Source organism: Rhodnius prolixus, unplaced genomic scaffold (assembly GCF_049639745.1).
Source record: "Rhodnius prolixus isolate KJV_2025 unplaced genomic scaffold, Rpr scaffold_1, whole genome shotgun sequence".
In the NCBI taxonomy this organism is placed as follows: Eukaryota; Metazoa; Arthropoda; class Insecta; order Hemiptera; family Reduviidae; genus Rhodnius; species Rhodnius prolixus.
Genome location: NW_027411581.1, coordinates 19,665,589 through 19,687,670, shown reverse-complemented (window position 1 = coordinate 19,687,670; position 22,082 = coordinate 19,665,589). Strand labels below are relative to the sequence as shown.

At 33.0% G+C, this 22,082-nt stretch overlaps 1 protein-coding gene across 1 annotated transcript in view; it reads left to right on the top strand.

Annotated features, from left to right (window-relative positions):
- barc (RRM1_TatSF1_like and RRM2_TatSF1_like domain-containing protein barc) overlaps positions 1–22,082 on the top strand; it is an 81,350-nt gene that overhangs the window by 58,851 nt on the left and 417 nt on the right. Inside the window, exons 6-8 of the mRNA XM_074133593.1 lie at positions 20,174–20,346; positions 20,443–20,629; positions 21,890–22,026. Of these exons, the coding sequence (XP_073989694.1) occupies positions 20,174–20,346; positions 20,443–20,629; positions 21,890–22,026 (497 nt within the window). The remainder of the gene's footprint in view (positions 1–20,173; positions 20,347–20,442; positions 20,630–21,889; positions 22,027–22,082) is intronic.

Below are 22,082 nucleotides of genomic sequence, written 5' to 3'. Positions count from 1 at the left end.
AGGAGCTTTAACCACTTATTCGAGCTGAATTTTATCAAAATCTTACTAAGCGTTATAGAAATATTGGTAATAATAGTTTTAGAAAGGGCCTTATTTGGGTGGGGCGAACTCCCCTCCTTATGAGGCACGGCGTCGAGACTTTTAAAGTGCAAATCTGTACAAAATTTCGATTCGAATGACACTTCGGTCGGTTCACGTGTCGATAATTTGAAACGATTGCTATACTTCCCCTTAACAAGTGTAAGAGCTGATCGCCGCTTTAATGTTACGTAGGGGAGCCCTAACCCTATCATCCTACCAAATTTTATCAAAATCGGGCCAAGATTTACAGAGTAATTAGTAATAATAATTTTGGAGGGGGCCTTACATTAAGAGGGCTAACTCCTCTCCCATTCGATGTACAGGATCGAGACCCCCAAAAGGCACATCTACAAAAAATTCCGAATCCAATGACACCTCATTCATGAAAATCGGTTCACGCGTTTAGGCGCTACGTTGTTTACAAAAAAGGTAACAACAAGAACAAGAACAACAAGAAGAAGAAGAAGAACAAGAACAAGAACATTTTTTGAAAAAGCGGTTTTTGCTCATTTTCGGCAACTTTTTTCTCGAAACCTATTAGATCTGGGTGGTTGCAAAAAAATTACAGTTATGAAGGAGGGTTTGGAGTAAGATTTAAAGAAAATTTGGGAATTTTATCTTTAATAGAAAAAAGAGAAAAAAATTGTCAAAGTTGGGTGTTTTTCAACGTTACGCTTTTTCGTGCAGTTTTTGATGGTCAACCCTTATACAACTGTCCTACCGGACAGTTTTAATGACTGTTCTATGCTTTAGAAAGGCAGGAAGTAAAAACTGAGACCCCGGAATAAGCTCAGGGAGCGTAACAATGGGAATAGTGCTGAGGGCGCTTTCTTTAAATCGTTTAATCATCTCAACTTCTACGCAGTATGCAAGGAGTTAAAGGGACAGCTATTTCGGGCAGATGGAGTTCTGTCAGTGATTCTGAACTTCTCATTTAGCTCCGAACAACTGCTATTTTTTTCAGTCATGTCCTCAAATCGGTGAGACATTAGTCACTAGAGGACCCAAAAAGATTCCAATCTTGGCGGTTAGCGTCTATCGGCAAGATTTAAATTCATGTTCATGTTGATCTTTTCCTTTCCTGACGTACATTGGCTAAACTCTTTACAGAGAAAAGTCTAGTTAATTTCCAAAACAGGAATAAAATCTGATGGCTGATTACATTACAAAGCTTCATAGTTTATATTGAATTTTACAATTATAAAAACTAGAATTATTGTAAAAGAGCCCTGATCTTTAGATTTTAAGCTGTTATGAGAGTTACTCTTTTGGTTACCGATTGTTGGTAGTTAGAGGAGCACCAAATTTATTAATGGTTAAGATTTTTAAGGAAATCTAACAGTTAAGTAAGAGAGATTTATTGAGAATTTTCTTCCATTAATTTCTGTTCTTCTAATATTAATTAATTAATATTAATTTTATAGAATTAATATTATATAAATTAATTAATTAAAACTGTCCGGTAGGACAGTTGTATAAGGGTTGATCGTCAAAAAGTGCAAGAAAAAGCGTAGCATTGAAAAACACCCAACTTTGACAATTTTTTTCTCTTTTTCTATAAAAGATAAAATTCCCAAATTTTCTTTAAAATATAGGGCAAATCCTCCTTTATAACTGTAATTTTTTTGCAACCACCCAGACCTAATAGATTTCGAGAAAAAAGTTGCCGAAAATGAGCAAAAACGGCATTTTCAGAAATTGTTGTTGTTGTTGTTGTTGTTCTTCTTCTTCTTCTTCTTCTTCTTCTTCTTCTTCTTCTTCTTCTTCTTCTTCTTCTTCTTCTTCTTCTTGTTACCTTTTTTGTAAACAACGTAGCGCCTAAACGCGTGAACCGATTTTCATGAATGAGGTGTCATTCGATTGGGAATTTTATGTAGATGTGCCTTTTGGGGGTCTCGACGCTGTACACCGAATGGGAGAGGAGTTAGCCCCCTTTATGTAAGGACCCCTTCAAAATTATTATTACTAATTACTCTGTAAATCTTAGCCCGATTTTGATAAAATTTGGTAGGATGATGGGGTTAGGGCTCCCCTATGTAACATTAAAGCGACGATCTGCTCTTACACTAGTTAAGGGGAAGTATAGCAATCGTTTCAAATTATCGACACGTGAACTGATTTTCATGAATGAAGTGTCATTCGAATCGAAATTTTGCACTTTAAAAGTCTCGTCGCTATGCCTCATATGGAGGGGAGTTTGCCCCACCCAAGTAAGGCCGTTTCTAAAACTATTATTACCAATATTTCTATAACGCTTAGTCCGATTTTGATAAAATTTAGCACGAAGAAGTGATTAAAGCTCCTCTACATGGCTGTGAAGTGCCATCATGCTCTTACACCTACTAAGAGGAAGTACTGCAATCGTTAAAATTATCAATGGGTGAACCTATTTACATTAATGAATTGTCGTTCGATTCAAAATCTTTGCCTCTTTGCCTTTTAGGGAGAAGTACTGTAATCGCCCGTTTATTTTTCTTACTCCTCTTAAAAGGAAGGTCTGAAATCGCAGTTTAAATTTGCATTTTACGTACAAATACCTTCCTATTTTATATACAAAGGCTTTCTCAAAGAAATTGTTATTGAGGATGGTTTGGGGACCGCAACTATAATCATTCTTTAAAAAGATCTCTCCAGTGGTAGTTACGGTTCCTACTTAACACCTTATCAGGTTATAATGATAGAATTGCTTATTCCAAATTTTAAAAAAAACAGTAAAGCAGATATGTAACTTAGCAAAATAGACAAAAATGAAAATCTATCCAAAAGGTACAAAAATCTCCTTAACAAAAACTTACAGTTTAAAAAGTTAAGTATAAGGGTTGATTAAACGCCAAAAGGTACACAAATCAGCTAGTACCCAACATTTCATTCATGGTTAGTTGATATAATTTAAGTAATTTTGCTGCATTAACTTTTCCTTCACATTTTTTAGAATTTATTAGATGTCACAGACCCTTATGCTGGCCATTTTCATCTACAAAATATTTGTTCAAGTAGCACTGTAGATTGACTGTAATATCTAGTTATTTATAATAATCAAACTATTAATTACAGGTTAAAAAGAGAACGTTATAAAAAATGAAAAAAATTACGAAGCTACAAAATTTAAAAACTTTTTAAAAAAAAATGCTTACACCAACATACATCAATGATTTCGATTATTTTATTTTTAATAAAAATCGTCGGTTTAAGTTTATTTTTCGATTAAAGTAATTGTTATTTTATGTAGTAGTCAAACGTTTATAATAATAGGTAATAATTATCTGGCTTTATCGCAAATAATATAGTTTTCTTCAATCACACTCTCAATGTAGCTGTTCTTCTCTATGTTATGTAATATAAAATAAATAAGATATGCATATTTTTAGGACAGCTAATTATTCCAGTATTTTACTATAAGTAAAATTAGGGAGACTAAATTAAATTACAATTGAGAAATGAATAATTGTTGTTGAATAATCTACTTGTTATTAACTGTGTGTTATTTGTGCTCACGAATATTTCGGTAAGACGAATTCAAGTCTGAAATATTGTTTTAAATCCTCCGTGATTCAAATTTAAACAGTAGCCCACTCTAACTTTGTCTTTTTCTACTTTAACATGCATGTATAAGATGTGACAACTTCAGAATAAAGGGCATATTAAAGATAAATCCGAAGAATAATTTGGAATAGAGTTAAAATAAAGTACCTATTTAAAAACGAAGATATAATATACATTTTATCATAATTATAACCAAATAATATTATGAACGAACTGGCCAGCATAAGGGTCTGTGACATCTAATAAATTCTAAAAAATGTGAAGGAAAAGTTAATGCAGCAAAATTACTTAAATTATATCAACTAACCATGAATGAAATGTTGGGTACTAGCTGATTTGTGTACCTTTTGGCGTTTAATCAACCCTTATACTTAACTTTTTAAACTGTAAGTTTTTGTTAAGGAGATTAATATTAGAAGTTGTGTTGAATTCTTTTGAAGGTGAAGGATTATTTCCATGTCTCTGTTCCACTCTTGTCCAATGAATATCTGATTTTAAGAACTGTTATTAATCAGAAGGATTAAAGGAGTCCTAGATTTGTAGGGAACGTCCTTATTTAGAGCTAGAAAAATACTTAAAATTGAAGTACTTCTTTATTCGCCTAATGTGAAACTTAAAAGCCTATCATCACTCATCTAGTTTAATTACATTGTAAATAAATTCCATGTTTAGAATTAGATAAGATTGTAAATATTACTCAAGTTAAAAGGGTTGTATAGACTGGCTTCACAGCATCCTTACTAGATCTACAGTACTACCAGCGATAACATCTAGACCTGTCTAGTGCCTTCTTCTTTCTGCCGTACTATTTCATGATCATTGTCGCAAATAGTTACTTTGCTCTTTGTAAATATACCTCATCTATATCATTGAATCGCTGTATTATTATCTCCATATAGAGTCTCGATTTAACTAGGTTATTGTTTAACATTGTTAAACTGTTGTGTTAAGATTGTTTTAGTACCTTTTGTTACTGACCTTTACATAGATTGTGACATTTTACGTTAAAATAAATTAGCTTGTTTATTATAAATTATTATATTGTTCTGCAACCGTTTCAATTAGGGTCTATTATATCATTATAATATAGAGGGGTAAATGAGACTATTCAAATTATGGGACTAATTATAATTAATCTCTTTATCCTAAATTAATAACTGCCTAATCACTTTGACACCTACCTTTTGTTTTGAATATAAAGGTATGTCATAATTTTGCAATCTTTTATATGAATAAAAGAAGCTCTTTTATTTGATTGAATCTCACTCAATATATTTTAAAGAATCATTAACTAATTTGTCAGTCACAAGAGTGAATAACATAAATCTAGAGTTATTTATTATAAATATTCTGACGAGAGAAGAGGGACATCTCAGTTAGTTATTTAAGACCTGCTCCTTGCGGTTGCATTACAGGAAATGTCCAAGTCTGAAAGAATTAATCATTCCATTTCTGTACAGAATAAATTGTAAAGAATTATTCATTTTAAGTGTTATTAATATTTACTAAAACAGCAATTCAGAAATCATCTTTCATAGGAGGATGGTATTTACATTGTAGGTGGAATAGCAGAAGCTTAGGATAATAATTATTCAGAAAATTTGTGCCAAAAGTAGAAGCCCAGGTAGTTATCGAAGAAGTCTTTATTCTTTTTCACCAACCTTACACATGCTTAAAGATGCAGCTACGATAGTATAAATACTGAAGAGAATCCTTTCAAACATCTATTGCGAGGCACTAGATCGTAAACGAACTATTGGGATGCCTAGATTGCGATGGCTGAATGGAGAAGTCCAAGATTGTAAGTGGCTAGAATGAGTGGCTGCTTCAAAAATAGATAGGTACAGACTGGGGTATTATTTTGAGGATGCCATGTCGTACATTATTGGGTTGTAGCGTCAGGAAAGGAGAAGATGGAAAACAATAAATAAGTTGAATTTTTCATGTCTTTTACCCTTTGTGCATAATTTGAAGAAAACCTTTAAATTTAATGTTATTTATTTTCTTCGATTGAACCTAAGAATTAAATTGGTCCTACCTCTTGACCATGTCTTGTAGTTTCCATTCTTTGATCCAAATCGTGACAGCCTACTTCTGATCATTCGAACTGTTGAGGACTCACCTCCCCCAACTCATTCGCACTTACGATATTACTTGATGCCCTGCATTTCACAAAAACCTCACTGTAACCTCCTGACCTAATTCATTAAGTCTTCCTGTCCAATTCTTTAGCAGCCATGATGAACAGTCTGGGTTTCCCAGGGTATTCAAAGCAGCCTGTATGTCTGAGAAAATTCTAACTGATGACCTGTTGTTCTCTAGCGAACTACAGTCTAGAATCTCCATGACTTCTGCTTAAGACAAAGTTTCCGAAGCTTCAGCGGGAGCTTTGAGTAGGAACAGGTAGTGGCATTTCCTCTTGTTCCCTTCAGTATTATTAGTATTGAATATGCATTTGTTTGGATAATTTTGTGTGCATGTGTAGTGTCTATGATGCACATTTCGGCTGAAGAAATTTCTGAACGTGTAAGGACTAAAAATTCCTGTGTATATTCTAATTCAAAATAATACTGCTGGGAGGAAATTTCTTAATTAATGCCATTTCCATGTATTAAGTTAGGAATAAGCCTTGTTCTTGTACTCACTACTTTGTCTTCGTTTTTAATAAACTTCACAGCCTTCCTTATACGTAGTGTATCCAATTGAAGAATGTACCTTGAGGCTACAAGTTAGTTGCGCCATCAATGTCCGCCTGTGTTCACTCCTGACACCTCAGGAAATAGTAGCGTCAGGCTTTAGGTTTCATATTTCTACTTTAAATTTATTAAGTTATTAAGTTTTGTAATAATCAGATAAATAGAATGCGATACTAATAATTCAATAGATTTTCAAAGTATGGAAGTTTTTGTTATTCTTCATACGATTTCCTCTTGTCAAGTAGAATATATGAAACTTACAGAATATTTGTTTAACTGGTTAAAAATTAATGAATAATTCCTCAGATCATAATAGCAGTGTCGACCACAACGGTTCAGACCCTACATTGACATACGCTGCAACATCACGAAAGAATACAGTTTATACATTCACCTATCCCTCCCAGGATCGCTTCTAATTATTTTCAGGGATAAAATGTTTTATATTAAAGTTATTATTTCTATTAATAAGCGACCAGTTTAAAACTGTCAAGTTTAAAAAAAAAAATTCAGAAATGTGTTCTGTAAATACGCACTACCTATAATAGATTATCTTAGAAAGGTAATACTAGCAAAGCTTTTATAGTTCCATATTGTTGGTAAATACTGGTGCTGAAAGTGATAATTTTACTGAAGTGGTATTTTAGATTAATGCATGTATGAAATAGGAATTTAATTGCTATTCTATTTTACGACTGTTGATTGTTTCTTTGGAGTCGAAAATCGCAAAAAATGAAAAAAAAAATCGCTTGACGAAGATCACATACAGATTTGTTTCTGGACAAATTTCGAACCGAAACTTAGTAACGGAAATGATTAGCTTAGTGGTTAGAACCATTGATATCCCACGCATTGACCTCGAGTTCGAAACCACCTGCAAGCTCGTATTTTTGTTTTGTTTTGTTTTTTCTAGGAGCTTTTTACAGCTCATTGTTCGGTGATGCAACAGAGTTGTTCCTAACACTATCCATTGTCGTCAGCAGTTCATTGAATAAGGCTCTTGGCGCCACTGAGTTCAGAAGTTCTGCTGTTCGGTCCATCGTACTCTTTCATTTTCAATTCAGAATCCATAATCACCTTTCCTTTCCCATCTGATTACCACTAAAATCCTTCTCCAGCCTATCCGCTCATACCAATCTCCTGATATCTTCAATATCTCTACCACTCTCCCTGAAATCGCTAGTGACCTAAAGTCCATTTAATCCAATAAATTAAATGTGTAGTTAGGAAGGCACTCATGTCTGTGTGTTACGAGAGAATCTCTGGGATCAGTATTACTGGTTCTTCTGCACTCTGCAGTTGTACTCGTAAATAAATAGGAAAGGAAATAGAGAGATGTTAAGTTTAAACACAGACATCTTGCGCTGAAAACATTTTTGCTTATTCTGAGGACCCCAAAATACATTATTACTGTTAAAATCTCCTTTTTCAACTAGATAACTAGATGTGGAATGAATAAAAATTACATTTTGTAGCAGTAAATCCTTAATTCTACAAAAATTGGAAATTATAGTTTTGTTTTTTTAGGAGGGAAAAATGATTATGATTTCCAGGCAAAATGGTGCACTCTAGTGATTTTTAGGGAACATGTCTTAAATAAAAAAAAATAATAAATTAATTCATTAGTTCCCCTACTAAGAATTTTGTTTTTTAACATTACTAAACAAGTTTTAAAGAATAAAATAGACTAAAGTTGGATTGTATTTATGCTAACTGACGTACCTAACTGCTTCGGTTTGATTTTAGTATTCAACCGGAGGTAGCCATCATTAGTGAATAAAGATTGTGGTCCTTTATATCTACAATAGTTGTACTGGGGCAGACAATAGAAAATGGGAACATTGTCTTGGCTACTTGCTCCAAGTGTACATCTTCTCGTGAATAATCTTGCTTCAACTTCGTTAACTCTATCTAACATATCAATCTACTAGGTAGTACATTCTCCTCACATTCCTCATCAATTCACAATTATATTACCCGCTTGTAGAATACACGGGTGTAGGTAGCCTCCTTAAGAGGGATGAGTGTAGCTGTCATATCAGTTCACTGTTAGGAGAAAATCACTGGTTGTGCACTACCGGAACCACAACATTACAGAATGAATTCAATTTTCAATTTCTTTTCTTTTTTTTGAGATTTTCTCAAATATCAGGTAGTTACTAAAATAATTGGGTGGTGGCTGAGATTAGACGATCCCTGTAACACTTTAGGTTTGGTTATGGTTATTTTACGTTCTTGTTTTACTGTAATTCTTATATGGTGATCCAATAGTATAACTATTTTACATATTAGGGCAACAACGCAAAATAAAATCGTGAAACTTGACCTAATTTACATAAATTCTTCTTTTAGTATATACTTTCTTAAGAATCTATACACTTCTCTAGAATGTCATTTATATTTATAGATCTTGTAAAGATTAGGTTGACACAATAAGTTTTATTATATTTTATTGCAATATAAATATTCATTAATGTATATGAGTGGTGGTTAGCGTACAGTGTAGGAGATTTGTGTTCTGAGTTTTATTAACAAACTCTGGTCAGTGTTTCCTGTAAGGTTGACGTAACTAGTTTAAATATTTCTATCTGAGCTCATATTGTTTCATTATACTTAGTCAGCTTAAAATAATTTGGAGGTCGTTAATTTAGTCATATTTAACTTTGAATATACAAACTTCTGTTTACTTTTTATTTAGCTTAAGTTAAACAAAGTTGGTTTAAAAATCTTTATTCAGATTAAATCGAATTGCTAGTCCGTTTAAATCCAGTACACTCTGCCTGAGCCAGATAGCAGGCATTAGAAATGAGTTTCAAAATACTGGAGTTATTTCTTGGTTACTTAGATGTTACTTTTAGGATTGTAACAACACGACAGTATATTCGTAGTAACATTTCTCATGAGATATTTTATTCAGTTGTTTTACATTTTTATTAAACGAAAATCGAGAAATTAAGTATTGTATATTGCAAATGGCGAATTGGCAGATACTAAGTTCTTGAACTTTCTGACCCATTCCTTCAAGAAATATAATCTTTCATCGTAGAGTAAAACTGTATATTAGTAAGTTACAAAGAAGTTCATTCAATTAATCATCATTAAAGCTGTCAGAAATATAATAGAATAGTTTCGATAAATATGTCGCCTATCAGGAAAACACTTCTCCACATTTTACAAATGTTTGCCTTTTTCTTCTTTACTTAACATTCAATCTCATCACAATCCCTGGGAATACGTCTTCCAGAACCTTTCCAGACAACACGTCTAGACGTCTTAAAAGACAGTGGCCACGCGATCTCCTCTCTGATGACGAGATTCAATAGAAAAAACATTTTTATTGGAGTATTACCGCTGGGTAACTTCTCCACTCTGAGAGTTATATGTTGATTATTGTTCTCATTGTTGCTTATAACGCAATAAAATGCGTTGATTGTGACCTAAATTAACGATAAAAATTTTTTTTTAAACGTTCAAAAATGTTTTAAAACTTTTTAAACGTTCTACATTATCACACGTATTTTTCAAAATAAGATATTTTTCTTCGGTTTATATTTCCATTTATTTGTTTTCCTTTTCTGTTCCAAATGTTTCTGAGCTTTCTTTTCCACTTCCATTAGGTGAATTTGACAATTTTCCTAAACGAATTTCATTAAAGTAGAATGTTTTTGCCCAAATCTGTTAATTAGCGATCAGCCACTATACCGCAGGCAGCCCAGTATAATAAGCCTTTTTAAAAAAAATAATAGGGTGACTTGTTGACTGACTATCGGCCAGTAGTTCTGGGCTAACCTCAAGATGTATCCCAGTCACCAGGCTGGAATACACAGAGCATACAGTCAGGGAATGTACGAGGGTCGATTGAAAAGTCCGTGCAAAGTCAGAGAGAGCACTACTGGCGCGTATCGAGGTTATGTTTAGTTAGTAGCATCTCTTGGAAGAACACACACCAAGTTTCAGCCAGATCGGTCTATTTCTTTGTGTTTGGCATTCGTTTGAATCGAGGAAGTCGAGTGATTTTCAAAAAATGGACGAAAAAGAATTTCGTGTGTTGATTAAACACTATTTTATGAAAGGCAAAACCCCTCAGGAGACTAAAGAGAAGCTTGATAAACATTATGGTGACTCTGCACCTTCGATTAGAACAGTTTATAAGTGGTTTCAAAATTTTCGGAGTGGCCATATGGGCACAAGTGACGCTGAACGTTCTGGACGCCCTGTTGAGGTTACTACTCCAGAAATCATTGATAAAATCCATGATATGGTGATGGATGACAGAAGAGTGAAGGTGCGTGAGATTGCTAGTGCTGTGGGCATCTCGAATGAACGGGTACATAATATTTTGCATCAACATTTGGACATGACAAAGCTATCCGCAAGATGGGTGCCGCGATTGCTCACGCTTGACCAAAAACGAAATCGTGTGAAGTGTTACAAGGACGGTTAGCAGCTGTTCCAGAAGAATCCGCAGGACTTTAAGCGTCGTTTCGTCACTGTGGATGAAACATGGATACATCACTACACTCCTGAGACCAAAGAACAATCTAAACAATGGGTTACCAAGGGGGAATCTGCGCCAAAAAAGGCGAAGACCGTTCCTTCGGCCGGAAAGATTATGGCGACTGTCTTTTGGGATTTGCAAGGAATAATCCTCATCGACTATCTGGAAAAGGGTAAAACTATTACAGGTGCATATTATTCATCGTTATTGGACCGTTTGAAAACCGAGCTGCAAGAAAAACGCCCACGATTGGCCCACAAAAAAGTCCTTTTCCATCACGACAACGCACCAGCTCACACCTCAGCAGTTGTGGTCGCAAAATTAATGGAAATAGGGTTCCAACTCGTTTCACATCCCCCCTATTCTCCAGACTTGGCTCCTTCGGACTACTATTTGTTCCCCAATATGAAGAAATGGCTGGCGGGAAAAAGATTTTATTCAAACGAGGAGGTGATTGCAGAAACGAATGGCTATTTTTCAGACTTGGACAAATCCTATTATTCGGAAGGGATCAACAAACTAGAGCAGCGTTGGACGAAGTGTATAAGCCTAAAAGGAGACTATGTTGAAAAATAAAAAAGGTTTACCCCCAAAAATTAAGTAGTTTTTATTTTTGCACGGACTTTTCAAACGACCCTCGTAGTAATTCTAATTCAGAAGAGATGAGACTGCAAATAATAATGATCTTTGACAATATTGTTTATTTTAATAGCTAAACGAAGTTAGTCTCTCAATATATTTTGTATCATCTTTTAAACTTAGCATTCGCAAGCTCTGTTGATATGATTTACTTCTCTTTGTTTTTGCAAATGCAGTCTTTCTAAACTGATTCATTATTTGTTATACACTTTAACAAAAATCTTGAATATTCTTAGTTTAATAGGAAATAGATGGCGATTGTGCAGTAGTTTATATCTTTGTAAAAATTTGTGATTTTTCTAAATCTGTATTTCCTGTAAGGCAATTTCATTTATTTAGATGATAAAAAAAGCTTTAGTCAGTATTTCTTTATTGTGTTTATGTTATACTGAGTTATTTTGATATTCCTCTTAGTTACCAGTTATGTGATTATAATAGCCAATTCAGCATGAGAAACAGTAAACTTAGTACTACAGTGTAATGCTGACATCGTGTTCCCTATTCACCGTACTGTTCTTTTGTTCAATTTATTATTAAATTTCTTTTCTCTTTTACCAGTTTCAACTCCGTCTTGTTACTTACAGTATTTCACTGTATTTGTTTAAAATTTGGCATAATCAATAAAACATTTAAATGTCGAGCTAAAAAGAATTATTTCCACAAATTCCATGGAAATTAATGTCGAGATTTACAAAATAGAAGTAGATATTCCCGACAGGAACTAACTCACAATGGATGCTAAAATTCTGTAAAAACAGACTTATTTTACTGGATTATAATGTGCTAGAGGTTTAAACTAAATTATAAGAAACCATTCTTCACTAAATATTTGACCTTATACGTAGTTCTTTTACAAATTTAAATTGAAAAATAATCTATCTGTATCCTAGGAGATTTTGAAATCTAATGTTGTTTCGATATTAAATGATAAGTAGTTATAGATTTAGATGGTAAGTGAAGCCTCTAATTATTCTTGAGAAATTTGAACATTTAATAAAGCATATTTGAATATTTAAAATTTGATTACGTAAAGTTTTGGACCACTTATGTTAAATTGTTTAAAAGGAATGTATATTTACGGAAGAATAATATAAAAAGCACTCAACTGAGACAAGTTTTTTTGTTTTGTTTTTACTTTATATTATTTATATTTTTATATAAAAGAAGACAGGACTAAGAGGTGAATACCCTAAATATTAACAGGAGAACAACCTGTCTTCTAAGGCCAAAATTATTTCTAGTTTAGAAATATTTTGATAGGCGTTAAGGAGATAAATTTTAGATTTTTCAGAGCAGAAACTATTTATAAAGGACAAGCTTTTCATTTTTCTCTCTCTTATTGAAGGTAGTAGATCTTCCAAAAAATTAAGTTATTGAAGTTAATTTGGAATAAATACAAATTCGTTTGATTTTAAATAGTTGGAGTTGCTGTAATTTTTGGGTAAATTCAGTTTCCATTTGGGTGCTCCAAGAGCTTCGCAGCGAAAAGTTCTGCTTAAATTTTAATATCCTCGGTTATAAATTTAGGGAAAAATAATTTTTGTTGTAGCCGCATTGAGGCTGCTTCTAAAAACTATTGTCAACAGAAATGTACTCCTATTGTTGGATCTAAGGTTGTTAAAAAAGAGTCCTGCTTTCATACATACGAGGGTCGTTTGAAAAGTCCGTGCAAAGTCAGAGAGATAGCACTACTGGCGCGTATCGAGGTTATGTTTAGTTAGTAGCATCTCTTGGAAGAACACACACCAAGTTTCAGCCAGATCGGTCTATTTCTTTGTGTTTGGCATTCGTTTGAATCGAGGAAGTCGAGTGATTTACAAAAAATAGACGAAAAAGAATTTAGTGTGTTGATTAAACACTACTTTATGAAAGGCAAAACGCCTCAGGAGACTAAAGAGAAGCTTGATAAACATTATGGTGACTCTGCACCTTCGATTAGAACAGTTTATAAGTGGTTTCAAAATTTTCGGAGTGGCCATATGGGCACAAGTGACGCTGAACGTTCTGGACGCCCTGTTGAGGTTACTACTCCAGAAATCATTGATAAAATCCATGATATGGTGATGGATGACAGAAGAGTGAAGGTGCGTGAGATTGCTAGTGCTGTGGGCATCTCGAATGAACGGGTACATAATATTTTGCATCAACATTTGGACATGACAAAGCTATCCGCAAGATGGGTGCCGCGATTGCTCACGCTTGACCAAAAACGAAATCGTGTGAAGTGTTGCAAGGACGGTTTGCAGCTGTTCCAGAAGAATCCGCAGGACTTTAAGCGTCGTTTCGTCACTGTGGATGAAACATGGATACATCACTACACTCCTGAGACCAAAGAACAATCTAAACAATGGGTTACCAAGGGGGAATCTGCGCCAAAAAAGGCGAAGACCGTTCCTTCGGCCGGAAAGATTATGGCGACTGTCTTTTGGGATTCGCAAGGAATAATCCTCATCGACTATCTGGAATAGGGTAAAACTATTACAGGTGCATATTATTCATCGTTATTGGACCGTTTGAAAACCGAGCTGCAAGAAAAACGCCCACGATTGGCCCACAAAAAAGTCCTTTTCCATCACGACAACGCACCAGTTCACACCTCAACAGTTGTGGTCGCAAAATTAATGGAAATAGGGTTCCAACTCGTTTCACATCCCCCCTATTCTCCAGACTTGGCTCCCTCGGACTACTATTTGTTCCCCAATATGAAGAAATGGCTGGCAGGAAAAAGATTTTATTCAAACGAGGAGGTGATTGCAGAAACGAATGGCTATTTTTCAGACTTGGACAAATCCTATTATTCGGAAGGGATCAACAAACTAGAGCAGCGTTGGACGAAGTGTATAAGCCTAAAAGGAGACTATGTTGAAAAATAAAAAAGTTTTACCCCAAAAAATTAAGTAGCTTTTATTTTTGCACGGACTTTTCAAACGACCCTCGTAAATATGTATGCCAAGAAATTTACGATTTACCCCCTTGCACTTGTCTCTTAGAATCTCTTTGCAAGACAGGTCAAATATGTGGGATGCCCTTCTTGTTTCATCTGAATGTAGGAATCTTAATAGCTATTCGCTCGAAATTCCAGTCCTGGTGCCAAGAGGTAGGCAATCCGAAACTCCTTTATTGCCAACTAATCGGTTTCACGCATTCAGTTTTACTTTCGGAAAATTGAGTTTGTTTCTTACCTATATTTAAACAAATTAGCATTTTTGTCAGTTCACAGGAAAGCTTACCAAGATAAAAAACAAATCCCAGTAATACGTAATTAGTTTTGTAAATTAAATGAAATCATTGATTTTAGCCGTTGTAGTGCGCGTTTATTGTATTTCTGATAGTGTTCGGATTTTCATTCATTGTCAGAGATAGATTAATGAGTTTGGCGTAAAGATTTTGACTTCACTTATGTTTCTTTCTTGCAGTAAACTAGATATCTTAAAGTGAAGTCAAAATCTCTACATCAAACTTATTAATCTATCTCTGACGATTATTGAAAATCCGAAAACTATCAGTTTCAACATTAGATAAACGATGGTTAGTTTTTATGAAAGTGGTCTTCTCATAGACGATCTTAATTAAACACAACTACTTAACTAAACTAATCTTGAGGGAAGATTGGTCAGCGAATGGTCTCTTCAGTTCATGTTGCAGCGTGGAGAATAGATATGTTTGTGACTCATGAAAGAGAGGACTCAAATGTGTTTAAAATCTATTAGTCTCACGGTGCTGCTAGGATAACCTCACCAATTCGATAAAAATTTGTAGAATTTGAGGATTATCTAACAAGACCGAAAAATATTATCCAAATCTATTTAATTTATTTAATATTAGTACATAGCTTTGTGGTGCTATAAGAAATACTCGAGCACTTATACACACTCCAAGGGGAGCAGCTTTCCACTTACTGAACGTTGATGTGTTTACTGGGCTTTGGAATAGCCCCTATTAAGAAGCATTTCCACACGGAAATGGTGAGTAAGCTATTCGGAGGACTGCGATATATATTACTGTTAAATGAACAATTACTTTCGTTCGAAGGTGACGGAGGATTTTCGAAGTAATAAAGCCAGTTTTAGGTTCCTTCTTTAGTGTAAGGTGTAAAAGTGTTAGTTGGAGATCAGAAGGACTAAAAGGTTTAAGAGAGGTAGTAAGGACAGTTGAGGTCTACAATAAAACAGAAATTTAAAGATGCCGTTTTAAGGAATTTGCGCAAAATAAATTCACAATTCAGAACAGTATCAGCCACCTAACTAAAATATAAATTAAAATCATTGTCGCCTTTATTTAAGGAATCCGACAGAGTTGATTCATTACTTTGACCAGCTGAGAATCTGCAACATTGTATTTTTGTACCGTCATTGATTGTGTCTATTAATTCTGAAGTTGGTAAGGGAGCAGTTAAAAATAAAAACAAGATAACAGGGAGTGAAAAGACAAAGATGTAGTAGCTACAGAAATAAATTAAATCACCCTATAAATCGCTTATATACAACAAAGATCAAAGGGCGTCTGGAAACTAATAGATATAAATAATTCTCTTATCTACTATAAGACTGTTTGCCCAAAATCATTTGGGGAAAAACTTATTGTGCAGAATAAAGGAGTTTTCCTGACGAGTTCAAACGGTTACATCCATAGATCCATAAAGACATAATTAGGTAAGAGCGAAGATCAGTGCTATGAGCGCAAACTAAGAAAATAGCAATGATCATCCCCTATTCCAAAAAAAAATGATATAACTGGTGGTAGGTATTTCATGTCTAGGTTTTATTGGAGGGTTATAAAAGTAGTTACTACATATTTTTATGATCGGCAATTTATTTTAATTAAATTTAGTAATTCTAGTGTATTTACCAATGTAGTTAGTCATTTTCAATTTAAGTCCATTATTAATTTCTATGTATAAGCTAGATGAGGTGTTTTATTATTCAAGTAATATTTAATGCACATAATAATTATTGCGTGTAAATATTAACTGTGTCACTAATAACTACATTGCATACCTTCTCAGTTACATAATCTTTTGTGGCACGTTCGAATGATCCATCTTTGCGCAATCTGTAATGTGTTTATTGAAACTAAATCTTCAACCTTCTTCTTTTTCTTAATGAGTTTAAGTAATGCAATGCTAATTTTTTACTTTTCATTTCTCATTAGTTCTGTATATTGAGATTACTAATGATGGTTATGGTTTTTCTTCGAAACTAAGTCGAAAAACCTGTTAGACAAGTGATGAAGGCTTTCTTGAAGAATTTAATGGGTGACCTTTTTTTTTTTTTTCAAGTTGGAGATTATTACTATGCAACTCAACAATAAGTTGAGCGTGGAATCCTTCTGCTGCAAACTGATGTCGTTTGCTGTCTTAATTTTGAAGGAATTTTTCTGTTTTCAATAATGATAAAACTTCCATTAGAAACATAATAATATGTGATGAGTACAATTTTTCAATGAAAACCGAAAAAAAAGAAAGAAAAAAACGTACGCTACATAAGTTAGAGTGGTTTTTTAAAAAAATTTAAAGGCACCTAAACATCTGGGTTTATTGGCGCCCAGTACTTTTTTCGGTGCACTTCGGTTTTCCGGACAGTGTTTTCTCGGTGCGTACAATATTGATCATCACCGGAATGGTAGAGTAGTATTCCTATTAAAAGAAATTTATATTTAAAAAAAAGGAAAGTGCCTTCTTTCAAGCAGATTATATAAGCAAGATGGCTGGTGAGTAGTGGCTGGTATATCATTTTTGAAAATGACAAGTTCTAGTCCAATTACTTTATAATTAATTTTCAACTTTTCTCTCATCTGGGACAGATTTAATGTGTTTATTGTCTATAAGTCATGGCGATGTACTCTTATAATTGGAAAATTTGTGTGGTATAAGATAAAAACCAAGATTGATTAAAACTTAATTGGAAATTTGATTGAATTTTTTATCATGATCGGCACACGATCGAAATATTATGTTTAGTTATAATAACCCAAAATAAACACATTAAAAAATAGAGTTCTATTCAAATATTTATTCATTTAAGAAAAAATATCTGTTAAAAAAGTATCATAATAAAATAAAGAAATAGATTAGCGCAGAGATGTTGCGCGCTAGACTTGTAAGATGAGAGACCAGGTTTGAGTCATACATCTTAGATTTAAACCTAGGAGTCTCTATAGCTCACTGGCTGGTTCTGGAGTGTGATGACTTTAAAGGAAATATTGCCTGGAGGCAGACGATGCACTGAGCCGGGGCGCAAATGTCCCACCTTTATTATGAGTAATAATTAAAATAATAAAAATCGTATAGGAAACTCTGTGCCATCTCTTAGTTTAGTGCTTTAATTTCTAGGTTATTATGAACATGTAAATTATGTTTTTTAAACAAAAAAAGAAAGAAAACAAAACATGAATTTTATAAAATTAAGTGTAATAAGTTAATCAAAGTATAGTTTTCTAGTAAAGGGGACTGCTTGGGAGGTCGGTCTCCTAACGCATGTTTGTGTTTTAAAACACAATTTCTATTTTCTTGTAATGCATTATTAAGATATATTGTAAATTATAAATTTTAATACTATAGGTATCTTGACACATTTGTTATGTAGATAAGTAAACTACCAAAAACAAAACAAAAAAATTATCTTGTAGTCTGTATTTTGTTTTTTATTGACACACTTTTACTGCTCACAACCTCTTTTACTTGCATAAAAATAAATCTAAACATCGGAGTGATTTAGTGTTTCTTTAAACGCTATTTACGTAATTTTTTCAAAGATATGTTTAAATAAGAATTATTCATCTATCGAACAGATAGAACAATTGAATATAATTTTTATGATTCTACTCGAGTCTACCAGCTAGCTACTGACCAGTGAGAGCCTTCTTAACCTCACAAAATTATTTGAAAAGCCCATTCTGTTAGATAAATTAAATCTATTTATCATTAAATTAGAAAATCATCAACCCTCAACAATATATATCAAAAAAAGTTCCTCTAAAAGGCCCCAGTAGCCTAGCGTTTAAAGGCTACGTCACAGAGCAGAGATATACCGAGAATTTTGGGGATTAGGTTCAATTCCTGGTCTTTTTAATTTAATAATATTAATAATTTAATAAATTATTAACAATTTTAATAAAAGAAATTCTTTTTAGTAAACTTTTCCCCCTATAATTTTCATGATATAAACACCATTTTTAATAAAATCCTTGATTTTTGTTTATTTAACTCAAAATAACAGTTCTATATTTAAGAGGGGATTAATGTTTCTCTATTTTGTGTTAGTCCTAGAATAAATCAAAATGAAGACGGCCTTTAATTCTGCTTGAACTTAAGGAAATTAGATATTACTAAAGAAATTACTATGGCAGGACAAATTTTTAGCATTATTTATTGTGTTAGATACTATTTTTTATTTCTTAAAATAGGGTTAAATAGTATTTCTTGTTCCCATTATTGTTTGAAGGTTTTGATCGTTCGGAAAATATTTAATATCAGATATATTTCTTTAAGGTATACTGTTTTGAATTAATAATATCCAAGACATTGTATTCATGACACTAGTGGTACAATTAAATCTGTAACCTAAAATCAGTTCTACAGCATTTATAAGTTGCATCATCAGTATTGTGACACATGTCAAAGGATAATTCTTTTATTTTACATATCAAACCTCATGACATATTCTTTTAAAAGTTAAATGAGAAACTAAACTTTTTCTTTCTATAGCACAGTTTACCAATTCAAAATGTTATTCTTCAAACTCTAATGAATTCTGTGAGTAGTTCAACTTTAACCAGTCAAAGTTAGGTGAACCAATAGCTTCTTAGTAAAATAAATATTCATATTAAACTTAACAGTAATAATGTACGTGCAAACATCTTCTCCATTTTGCAGAATGTTACAATCCAAATCAGTTACTGCTTCTAATTTTGTTGCACACTTATTGTGCACAAAAAAAGGTGATAAATCCTCCCCAGCGGCACATCACTGTGATTTAAATCAAGGATTTAAGCTTGATTAGTTTCACAAAGTAATTTTGTGGAATTTCTATTTCACTAAATTTTTCTTTTTTTTCTTTTCGATTATAATAGTGCTGCAACCAGCTACTATCGTCCAGCTAGCCTGCTAAATTCAAAATATACACTCCTTTTTTTAAAATTTTAGGTTCCAGAAAATTATTTTTAAAAGGATTAATAAAGATTCTTTCCTAATCTAATCGTGCTATATACTCGTATATATAAAACTGTGATAAAATAGAAACTCGCTGACAGTAATATTGGTTAAAGTAAGAGCTTGTTAACTCTGAAAATGCAGAAAAAGAAATTAAAGAAGCTGAGAGGAAAATTCTCTGGAGCTCTTTCTTTTAGCGTGATATGCAATTAGGTTTTAGAGAAAAGAACAAATGTTTTTTATTATGATTAATAAAAAGTCACAATTTTCTGTCAAAAACTAATACTCATTACAATACAGCTCTTCGGGCGATAATGCCCCTGGATGTCGATGCGCAAAAAGAAAAACAGCTCGTCACAATTGATTTGGGTGTTAAAATTAATATAATGTTTGCAAATTAATTTTATTTTTAGCAATTGCAAAATAACAGTATTTATTTCCTTCGCTCGCTTTGAATAATTTATCACGTTATTATGTAAATATTATCTAAATAGCTGTAAAAATTAAATTATAATACTGCCTGTAAAACATTTACTCTATTTTATAAGTATTTCTGTTTACTTTTAGGTGGAATCTGTTGAACTTGCTTTAAATCTTCTAGATGGTTATGATTTTAAAGGTCACAAAATACATGTGGAAAGAGCGAAATTCACAATGAAAGGAGATTCATATGATCCATCGCTTAAACCGAGAAAAAAGAGAAGAAAAGATAAAGATAAAATTAAGAAAATGCAAGAAAAGTAAGTCTACTATAATACCAATTATATAATCGTATATTAATATTATACATATTTTTATTATAGCTGACTTTTAAATTAAATCTAATTTATTTTTAGGTTATTTGATTGGAGACCTGACAAATTGCGTGGTGAAAGATCAAAACATGAAAGAGTTGTAATAATAAAAAATATCTTTGAACCGTCAATATTTGATAAGGACGTCGGTCTGATTTTAGAGTATCAGCAAGACATTCGAGAGGAATGTCTCAAATGTGGTGATGTTAGAAAAGTTACAATTTACGATGTGAGAAAATTTAATTTTTTTCCATTAGCTAAAATGATTAGAGTTGTAAAACATGCTCTTTCTAAAAATAAAAATTAAAAAATGCATCTGAGAGCAACAAGTTAATATTTTGAGAGGCATTTTTACAATCTTTGCTTTTGGAAACACGATTATTTTAACTAAAACATGAAGATTTGTAGCTGAAATTTAGTTAGGATGATTCCTTGTTTAAATTCACTATCGTTACCAACTCAATGGATCTTTAAAATTTAACTATTAGTTTATTTTGACTTATGGGTATGAAACTAGAGCGCGCGGGATTGTCCCTACTAACTGGGGTATAAAAATTTAAAAACTTCGCTGAATGAAATCATGCTTTAAAATGAATCTTTAAAATCATGACAGAACAAATATCCATACTTATCAAACATTTTGAAAAATGTATTTCAGGAAAAACGACTTGTTCTACTCTATTTTTCGTACAATTTAATAGATATTTAACGCTTTCCATATAAAATGCTTTGAAGAAATTATTAAGCCTGAAAAAAATTATTAGAACGTAAAAATTCACTTAGTTTACACTTTCCGAGTTTTCCGACCTTAAAGGAAAATGGCTTTTATTTCACTATTTTCTTCTATTTCTATAGAAAAATTAATTGTATTAGTTTAATTGTGGTATTTAAAATCTTAACAGTTTCTGTGGTAAGATCCAGATTCTTGTCTTCTCGGTTTACAGTGAAATTACATTTAAGTGTCGACGTTCGAGGTCCATATTTGGTGTTTCGTCTGAATAAGGTTTCGTGAAATAGGTTTTAAAAAAAATGAATTTACTTTACAAATTTTAGAGTTTTTTGGTGTTCGAAACCCATTAGAGGCATGTATGTACCTTTAATCTTAAAGCGCTCTTTCAGCAGACCCTCAGCAGAATGTTCAGATGAATTCTTTGATCTGAAATTCGCTGTGAGCCTGAAGACTGATTTTGTCACTAGGGTTAAGTACGACTCATGAAATATTTGTTTTTGTCTCCTCAGACCCGTTCATCCTCCTTAATAAGACCTACTCTGCATAGGTAGTGATAGCAAAATGGGGACAGTTGTCAGAACGACCATTACCAGATCTTGGGAGAGTAAAGAACTATCCTGTACGCCTCACCTTTAATATATTCGGTTTGGATGAATCGTCCAACTTATTTTCAGCTTCAACTGTTATCGACTATTTAAAGATTCGAACTGTACCTTAAAACCCTTTCATTATATAAATCATGATTACCTCACATTACAGAGGCATCCTGAAGGAATTGCCCAAGTGGTTTTTAAAGAACCGGAAGCAGCAGATGCTTGCGTGCAACTGTTGAACAACAGATGGTTTGGCCAAAGGCGAATTTCAGCAGCAATTTGGGATGGAAAAACCAAATACAAGTTAGTTATCTCTAACGTGTTTTTTCTTCAATAACTGTGTAACTTCTTTTTACTGT